The sequence below is a fragment of the Pezoporus occidentalis genome, unplaced genomic scaffold, assembly GCF_034315485.1.
Source record: "Pezoporus occidentalis ecotype Australia unplaced genomic scaffold, CSIRO_AGI_Poc_V1 ctg3546, whole genome shotgun sequence".
Lineage (NCBI taxonomy): Eukaryota > Metazoa > Chordata > Aves > Psittaciformes > Psittacidae > Pezoporus > Pezoporus occidentalis.
In genome coordinates, this window is record NW_026915534.1 from 384 (window position 1) to 10,035 (window position 9,652).

The 9,652-nt window shown below is 48.2% G+C and overlaps 1 protein-coding gene and 1 long non-coding RNA gene across 2 annotated transcripts; both read right to left on the reverse strand.

The window, feature by feature from the left end:
* Positions 1-3,282: 3,282 nt before the first annotated feature.
* On the reverse strand, positions 3,283-4,514 carry LOC134169723 (uncharacterized). Its single transcript, XR_009967002.1, has 2 exons — positions 4,205-4,514; positions 3,283-3,421 (listed from the first exon to the last, which is right to left on the reverse strand). It is a non-coding gene; the product is annotated as an uncharacterized LOC134169723 (long non-coding RNA).
* A 10-nt stretch (positions 4,515-4,524) lies between these two features.
* On the reverse strand, positions 4,525-8,013 carry LOC134169721 (ephrin type-B receptor 2-like). Its single transcript, XM_062630516.1, has 3 exons — positions 7,803-8,013; positions 6,973-7,128; positions 4,525-4,834 (listed from the first exon to the last, which is right to left on the reverse strand). The coding sequence occupies exons 1-3, from the start codon at positions 7,952-7,954 to the stop codon at positions 4,726-4,728; spliced, it is 417 nt and encodes a 138-aa protein (XP_062486500.1). The 5' UTR covers positions 7,955-8,013; the 3' UTR covers positions 4,525-4,725.
* Positions 8,014-9,652: the final 1,639 nt, after the last annotated feature.

Genomic DNA, 9,652 nt, shown 5'->3' on the forward strand with positions numbered 1-9,652 from the left:
AATGCGGAATCCTGTGTGTGAGGAACTTGTAAGGATGAACAAGATTTGAAGATGGACAAAGACCTATGTTAAAAAAGCCTCAGGTTAGACACACTTGGCTTAGCAAGAAGATGAAATACATTAAAAGAAAGACTCCACTAGAGCAAACCAGGCAACAGAGATCCTTCCGGACACTCTGGATTCATAAATCCAAGGCAGCCACAGATTTATTGTATCCTCAGAGCATGCAACCGTTAATGATGCAGCAGAGTTCAAGCCCTGACCCCAGGGATTGCAGAAATCTGCCTGGACTATATAACAAGAGATTTCCTCAACTGCTCAAAGCCACCAAGAGGTTTTCTCTACAGGCCACTGCTAATCTGCAGCCTGTGTGATGATTACGGGGAAAGAGCCTTTCCTTTAACACCAATGCAACGAGCAACTTCAAGGGGTGTGGGAAAAGCATTATTAGCATAGGCAGCACCTAATACTGATAGAGCTTCCTCTCTCCTTAGCTCACGACCAGGAGGCACCTCTGCGTGTGGAGAATACTTAAGTAGTCAGTGAAGAGAACAAGATGCTGCTGTTGTGGCTGGCCAACAGCCCCTTTATGGCAGACCTCCTAAGCCAGAGCTACAGAAAGATGGAGTACTGCTTTCTTCCCAGCCTCGCACAGGGTGCTCTTGTAAATGCTTCCCTGCACACGGGTCTCTCCCTTCCAGCACTGGTACATTCTCAACGATGCTAACAAGATGACTCTCATACATAATGACTGATGGTGGAGTCGTGGGTTAAAACTCCGAATGTGAGTTTTAATACTAAATGAATACTGCATAGCCAGTAAAGTCTGTGGCAGCCACATTTACCCGCATCATAGCAGTACATTTGACACCCATTAGATAAATACATTAAAGTCACTTCAGTGACTCTGCCCTCCGCTGAAGCATGCTCCAGAGGCATTTACAACCAAAGGACTTTCAGGAACTTGGTTCCTTGTGCTCCCAGGAGAGCTTGAGGGATAGGGAAAGTTGCAGTGGTTTATGGATCGTGTCTGTTTTAGATCCAGTTCTCCATTAGTCCTACACAAGCACAGACAGGTGTCACAGAAAACCTGGTGTAAAGAGATGGGAATGTGTTAGTACTGACAGCACGTGATTTTTGGTCAGAAGAAGAGACAAGGATGTGCTTTCTCTGTCCTGCAGACAGCTGCCATGGCTTTGGTGAGCTGTGGCACTGAGCTTGGTATGGTCCCATCCTTCACAGTGGGTTGTGTCTGGCAGGTAGACGTGTATAATGGTAGCCAGTGAGGAGATTCAGTGCACTACGACAAAATGTTTCCAAATGAAGACCTGAAGTGCCCTTCCAAGCCCTAACGAGGACTGGCTCTGAAGTGATGCTGCCTGGCCATTGCTTCTGCCTTGTGTCTGCAGGAATGGAAGGGATGGCAGAGAGCAGTCAAGAATTGTCTGGGAAGGACAACTGAAGGGCATCGTGTGCTCCTTCCACATGGCTGCCCCACAGCAAGCTGCTGGTGAGTTTTCTAGGCAGACAGCTCTCCTTGCAAAGCTCTCTTGTCCATAAAGTAGCCAGTAAACATGCCTACAGTCCACTGACCCCTCACTCCATATCATATTCTGCCATCTGAAAGAGATGTAGGGCAATGGCACTGCTGTCACAGGGGAGCACTGTGGACACTGAGCACAGAACACGTCCCTGTGTTCCCAGCACGCACCTGCTGCTCAAGTTCCCGTGACTGCAGATGCACTTTTGATTGCAAGAACAGGAGAATACCAAAAGCACAAATGCAAATACGATGCTGCACTCGAGATTTCAGATAAATAGGAGCTGGGGGGAAAATTCCTCCTCTCAAGGGCCCTGCTGCTGACGCTGTCCACCAAGCGCTGGGACACTGGAAGAGCTAAGCAGGGAAAGAACTCTCACTCGTAGGGAATGGTCCGCTGCCACTCCTAAGTTCTTCTTTGTTGGATCTGGTCTGAAAGTGGAAAATTCTGAGTATCTTATAAATGGCCTCGTATTTTACAAGCAGTCTAGGGAGGTGATGTCTGGCCACACAAGTCTAGGCAGCTTGGGAGTTTCATCCACAGCAGACACGCTTCCCCTTGGATGCAGCTCCTGGAAAACACAGCAAACCAGCTCCCTATGAACATGCCTCCAACACCCCGTGCTGCTCAAAATAAGTGGAGGACCCTGCAAATGGCAGCTGCAGACAAGGGCTTGGAAACACAAACTCTGCAGGCCATGGCCAGGAGATGTGTAGAAATATGCCACATGTGGCCAGAGGAAGGCGACTGGTGGTAGGCATGTTTAAAAGGATACAAGGCGCTGAACAAGGAGAACAAGCCTGATTCTCATTTACACCCTCCTGCGCTTGGTTGGTGGCATTTACACATACCAAAGACCTGGTCAGCTTCAACCACAGCATTCTGCTCCTCTTAGAGGTCGGGGCTTACCCTGCCTTTCTGTGGTCAGGACACCAATGACACCTTTCTAAGCACTCAGGCATTTCATTTCCAAAGGGCTCTCACAGCCAGCTGTGGAGTTATCATTCCCTCCCACAACCCATCCATCCTCCCCTGTCTTTCCCTCCCCAAACCTTATGATGCTGCTCACCCCTGCACCAGCAACCCTGAATCGAGCAGGTGATCACTTTGTCTTGCAAACAACTGGAAACCCAACATTAGAAATGTTGGTCGGGCCATGACAAATTGCAAAATGACAAACAAGCAAATGGGAGGAAATGTGCATATAAAAAAGAAAAAGAAAACAATTCTCCTGGCATATTGTCAAAAAGCTGCACGTTTCCTGCCCCAGGGAAGGGCTTGAAGCTCTTGAACGACATGATGCTTGGAGATGCCATTTTTCATTAAAAATCCCCAACCATCCATTTCCAACCCCAAACTCACAATCTGGTGTGAACAAAAGAAGGTAAAAGGACAAAGCTCCCAACAACGACAACCGAAAAATAAAGGTACACATCAGCATTTGTAACCAAAAACTGCTCCATGCTGTACCTGGGAAGTGTTCCGGGGAAAGATCTCCGGCATCTAGTGAGGACATCACTAAAAGACCTGTGCATATGACATGTATGGGGCAATGATGCCACTGGAGGGTGGATGGACGGACCCTCAGGAAACTGCCACTCACAAAACTGTTCCATGACAAGAGAAAATGAGAGATGTAAAAAGGATTGGTTTTCCCCATCGCCGCCCCCTGAAGCATTACAGATTCCTTCTCAGTTGTCGGAAATGGTCTCCTCTAGTCTCAGTTTATTTGTTTGGGGTTTGTTTTGTTTCGTTTTGCTTTTTTTATTTTTTAAAAAAGTCTTTAGCTTTTGAAGAAGTCCATCCATTTCTGAGACGCACTTGGTTCCACAGCACCAGAGAGCTTCAGCTCTCTCTCCCCTTTCATTTGCTAACAGGGGCTTTAATAACTTGATGGAATATAACAAGGGAAAGTGTAGAGTCCTGCATCTGGGCAGGAACAACCCCAGCTTCCAGTATAGGTTGGGGAACGACCTGTTAGAGAGCAGTGTAGGGGAGAGGGACCTGGAGGTCCTAGTGGACAACAGGATGACCATGAGCCAACACTGTGCCCTTGTGGCTAAGGGCCAATGGCATCCTGGGGTGTATTAGAAGGGGGGTGGTTAGTAGGTCGAGAGAGGTCCTCCTTCCCCTCTACTCTGCCCTGGTGAGACCCCATCTGGAATATTGTGTCCAGTTCTGGGCCCCTCAGTTCAAGAAGGACAGGGAGCTGCTGGAGAGAGTCCAGTGCAGGGCAACCAAGATGATTAAGGGAGTGGAGCATCTCCCTTATGAGGAAAGACTGAGGGAGCTGGGTCTCTATAGTTTAAAGAGGAGACTGAGGGGTGACCTTATTAGTATATAGAAATATATAAAGGGGGAGTGTCACGAGGATGGAGCCAGGCTCTACTCAGTGGCAAACAATGATAGGACAAGGGGTAATGGGTACAAACTGGAACACAAGAGGTTCCACTTCAACTTGAGAAGAAAGTTCTTCTCAGTGAGGGTGACGGAACACTGGAACAGGCTGCCCAGGGAGGTTGTGGAGTCTCCTTCCCTGGAGACATTCAAAACCCGCCTGGACACATTCCTGTGTAACATTATCTAGGTGTTCCTGCTCCGGCAGGGGGATTGGACTAGATGATCTTTTGAGGTCCCTTCCAATCTCTGGCATACTGTGATACTGTGATACTGTGACTGCTGACCGCATGCCATTCCCAGAGCTGCCATCCCATGGGAGAAAGAGAAGTGCTTCTTGTGATCTTTCTTTGCATTCATCTTCTTGAAGAAGTCTCATTGCTCCAGAGGTGCTGGGCCCAGTGCAGCAGCCTTGTGCAAGAGGAAACAGACGAAGCTGCTCTCTTCTCTTCCTTTGGAGACTCCCATTGGTCTTGGAGCCCTTTTCAAGAACACAATTGCTTTATTATTATTTTAAAAGATTTCACAGTTTGTGGCTTGGTTTGGGGCTCTTTTTTCTTTTTCTTTTTTTCCAAAATAGTTTTCATGTTCCCTTTTTCCATTCCTTAAATTCTAGACGCTCTTGGCAACTTCTCATTGCTAATGGCAGGGCATTTCTTCCTGTTGCCATGATCCTCAGAGCAGCTGCCTGTCTCTGGTCCATGTAGAACACTCAACTGTAGCTGGGACATGCAAGGGCAAAGGGGAGCAGGGCCTCAAGGAAGAGGAGTAGGAGGACACTTTGCTGTCAGACCTCCACAGACTGAATTTGGTTCATCTGTGCTCTCATCACCTGCATACTGTTAAGGATCCTCTTCTGGTGTGCTGCTAAAGTGACCCCAGCTCGCAGAATGTCCCTTTGGGAGGAAAAGAAACAAACACCATATAAATACCACATTTTTCTCACAGCAGAACAAGTTCATATATGAGCATACTCCATATATGCAACGAATACAGGCAAACCTGGTGAAGTGCTCTTCTCTTTCTTTTTGATTCTTCCTAGCTTTGCAGTTGCTACCTACCTGCAGCACCCCTGCAGTACTGCAACCTCAGTAGAGAGTATGAAACCAAATACCACAGGCTCTGCTCATTGTTTGTAAGTGAATTTGCCTTAAGGTTTTCTACCCATGCATTGTTTTGCTTCTTTCTTTGCATGTTTAGATTATCTCTCTCTTCTTGTGACACAGTAACCCATTTTTTCCTTCCCTGGGGAGACACAAGCAGGAAGTGCTACATTGGCAGCAGTGTGAATCTCATTCCTCCCTGTGCAGATGATGGTTGTTCTTGCTACTTTAGCTTTGATCTGATGAGGCCATCAAGTGATAAACTTTTGCTACTTACCCTCTTTGCTAAATCACAACGCTCTCATTTTTCCACTGCTTCTATTTTTTATAGAGAGCGGGCACCTGGGAAGAACAAAGGTTGTGCCAAGAGCATGAAAGTGACTCTGCATTGTTTGTACCTGTGGTCACTCCACATGAGTTTGTTACTCATCTCCTCCTTGGTGGATAAATCTCAGTCCTGAATGCTTCTGATCAGTGAACAGATGGCATTCAGGAGATGTGACCTGTACCTGACTGTAAGGATTCCCAGTTGCCGTTTCTCCTTCCTTGAGTGTTAGGAGTAGATTTTTAAGAAGTGTGGCAAACCCCTTGCCTGTTTTAGAGTGGAAGTCAATGGGCAAAGAAGGGTAAACAGGTGCTCCAAGGAAAGGTGAGCAAAAATCCTCTAGCACAAGTGGCACATGAGCCTTCAGAGCTGCTTTAGACTTTGTCCCCGCCACGTGTGCTGAGCTAGAGGATTTTCCTTCGTGGATGAGTCTGGCACCTTGACTTTAGCTTTGCTTCTGATTGGGAACAAAGACCAAAGGCTTCACTCATGTCTGTAAAGCAGAATAAGACAGTGGCCCCACACAGCCCTGTGCTTCCTCAGCTTTCTGCCCTGGACGCGGATACTGCGTTGGCCCAGGTGTCCCAGCCTGCACATACGCTTAGGCAGGCTGCGGTGTGGTGTAGGTGTGATGTCCCACTTCAGTCAAAGTTCTTTTTCCCTCTCCTTCAGATTTTATGGACCCTCTTCCTGTTCTATGAATACAGCCTATAATGTGCCAACGTCATCCCCAGGGCCTTGGGGTTGCATCACAGATGTACTGAACAGCCACAACTGCCACGTGAATTTCCTAGCAGCAAGTAAGAACAGAAAGCCAGAAGCGGTCAGTTTGGCTGTTTGCGTGACTGGATTCGGACCCATTAGTAGATTTAAAGACTGCAATTAGGGACCAACTCAGAAACAGAATTCCTGGTTGCGAGGCACAGACATTGCAGCACTTAGAGATGGCTTTAATGCTTGGTGCTTTCTTGGGCAGGTTTGCTAAAGCTAACTGCAACCAACCACAAATCTTTCCCCAGAGGCATCAAAGTCCCAGCTAGCTTCAAGGGATTTCAAAACCCACCACAAACAGATTTCAGCTGCCTGCTTTCTCTGAAGATCTTGACACTAAGGGATGTTTTTAGGGGATGCAGGACAATTCAGAACAAATTTGAAACCATCTGGACTTTCAGAGGCCTTTCTTAGTCAGGAATTTGTTTGCAGTGGTACGTCAGACATCCAAAAGGACTGTGGAGTCTAAAAGTGCTCTTGAGCGGCTGGAGAATGCTCTGATGCTGGCCTGGATTCTCTGTGTTTTCCATGTTGGGGTTTTGGAGACCCTTGTGGGGTTCTTGTTTTCACAGTGGGGACGTGCAGCACGAGAGTGTGGCAATGAATTCTGCAGACCCAGGCCAGCAGACAGACACCCACCGTCCGGAGACAAGACAGAGCCTGCAGCACAAAGTAGTTCTGCAGAAACTGAATAGGCTAGAAGTGGGTCCGCAGAGCAACAAGTTTTAAAGAAACTACATTATGGGAGAATAAAGACTAATTCAATAACAACCCCTTGTTGTCAAACTGCTGAGATTTTTCCTTGGGCTTTGGGAACAGAAGCCAGGGCACTTACTCTACGGTCAGCTGAGATACTACGCCAAAGGCGGTGAAGCCAGCACTGGCAAAGCTCTCCTTGTACTGGCTCATCTTGATGGCATCCAGCCATTCATCCACAGTGTTGAAGCTGGTATAATCTGGGATTGTGCAGTCAAGTAGGGGGAGGTTCATCCTGAAACACAGAAATGGGGAATGAGCAGAACAAACAGCAGAAAGCACATGTATTTCTGCACCCTCCGTCAGCTGAAGAGATCTGGACCAGTACCATTCAAAGTGCCTGCACTGCACCGTATTATGAAATACCAATCAGAAAACAGTCTAATTCAACTGAGGGAAAGATGGTGTAGAGCATCAGAGAAGTCTTACTAGATCAGTTTGTACAGGAGAGTTAGAAGCCTTCAGAGATGATGGGATGCAGCTCTAAAATCATGGCTGCAAGAGGGGAGAAAATACGTTCTCTGGGTGTATCTCCACCCAGCCCAAGGAAACATCATACTGCTCGATGAGGCTTTATTTGCCTCCACTGAATGCAAGATTAAGCTACCAAAACAACCACACTCAGCCAGCATCATATGTACATGAAACCAATGCGCTCCTTTAACTGCAGTTAGAGTCACTGTCCAACCCAGTGAGCTGTGGTCACCAGATCTAACCTGTCCAAGAAGAGGGACCAGAGTGACCTTGACTTCTTGGAATGCCCTTCCTATAAAGGACTAAATATCACTGGGCAAGCTGCCTCTGAAATAACTAGCCTAGAGAGATGCAAAGATGGTACCCACCAGGACACAAAGGACAGCAGATCTGCAAAGAGAAGCCACAGGACAAGAGGAAGACAGAAATACACACCCAGAGGAAAGAGGTGCCATGGCTTTCAGGCTGTTAGGATTTCGCATCAGTTTAGCTGAGGTGTTGACAATTTGCCCAGATTTGGGTCTGTGGTTTCCATCTTTCTGCCAACAGTCAAGCATTAGCTGGCACTGGGCATCTGGACAATCCATAGGTGGTGGCAGCCGATAGTCCTGCTCAATAGCATTTATCACCTACCAGATGAGAAAGAGAGATCAATACAGTGGCAATTAAACCTATTTAATTCCTCATGTTCCTTTTCCCGGACCTTGAGCATGACTGGCATGGCCAGACCTACTGCAGCGGGGCTGACTGCCATCTCAGCCACCACCACATACTACTGTAGCTCCCAGCCGGCTCCACGTCATGTTATCCAGTGAGGAGATGATGGCCTTGTTCAGCTGACACGCAGCCTTGCTGACTACGTGCCATGAGCCATGCCCATAAGTGTCCTGATCCAGGGAGAGCATCCCCGCTACCTTGACAAGGATGTGTAAGCCTGCAGCGTCAGGCACGAGTGAGCCAGAAAGAAGGGTTTGTATTTTTGGACAGGTACACAGCCCAACACAACAGCTCACTGGGAGGAGAGCATCCCTGTCCAGCGAAGGGTCTGTTTGTGAGTTACAGACAGGGGAAGCTGCCCCTGTGTTTTCCTTTCTCCAGTGGTGCTCTCCACTCACTCCCGCCAACAACCCAGTGACAGTCATGCCACGAGACAGGGCTGGGTGCACTGAGCCAGCAGTACATGTTGGATCTCCCCACAGCCCTGTGCACATGCAAACTGGAGCACGCAGTGGGGAGCACCAAGACCTTGGGCAACAGAGCCAGACACATGACAACTTTGCTACAGCCCCTAGAGAAGGGTTGCAGCACACCTTGCCTAAGCCATGCCGCAGCTCTGCGGGCCAAACACAAGGCGGCTTTGGCTGCTGCGTGTTTGCTCTCTCCTTACTGCATCACACAACATGGGAAAATGTCTGGTCTTGCAATGTTTGGTGGAAGAAGCACATGCACAAGGGCTAGAGGCTCTTCTTCAAGAGGAACCTCCTGCAGCCCTCCATCCTCTCTACAATCAAGGAGGATGGAGCTGCACAGCTTCTTACACATCACAGTCCAAGCTTGCCACGGGAAATTCAATGACCCTCTAGTAGAAGATGACCTTGACCATGGCAGGGGGGTTGGACTAAGTTATCTTTAAAGGTTGTTTCCAACCCAAACCATTCTGTGACTCTATAACAAACGTTTACCAAATGCCTGTGGTCTCCTGTAGATGAAGATGTGCTTGCTGCTCCAGGAGCTCTCAGCTCAGGGGTAGCATTTCCTTTTCCACCTGCCTGCTCCCTTTCTTCTTGGGCATCTGTCTACCACCCCCGAGGGTGCTCACATTAACCCTGTCCTATTGCACTGGGTGTTGGACACTCCTTAACCTCTGCCACAGCAGCACAAAAGCAATTCTCCTGGCATATTGTCAAAAAGCTGCACGTTTCCTGCCCCAGGGAAGGGGTTGAAGCTCTTGAACGACAGGATGATAGAGATGCCATTTTTCGTTAAAAAGCCCCAACCAACCAACCAACCTCCAAGAAGGAGACCGCTAACCCGGAAAGCTGGGAATTAGGAACAAAAAAAAAAAAAGAAAAACAACCAAAAAAGCAGGAATCCCTGTGGGTACCGGGGAGAGAGCAATCAAAAGCAAGGGGCTTCCTCCTAAATCTGTTGTCCCCACGCAGAACCGCTTTGCTGGCCTGCAGGGGGCTGATGAGGAAACGCACTCGCACCATGAACTGCCGCCTGATGCACTGGTAAAGGAGATCTCTACTGCTGCTGCCAGGAAAAAGCAGTGGGTCTTAGCA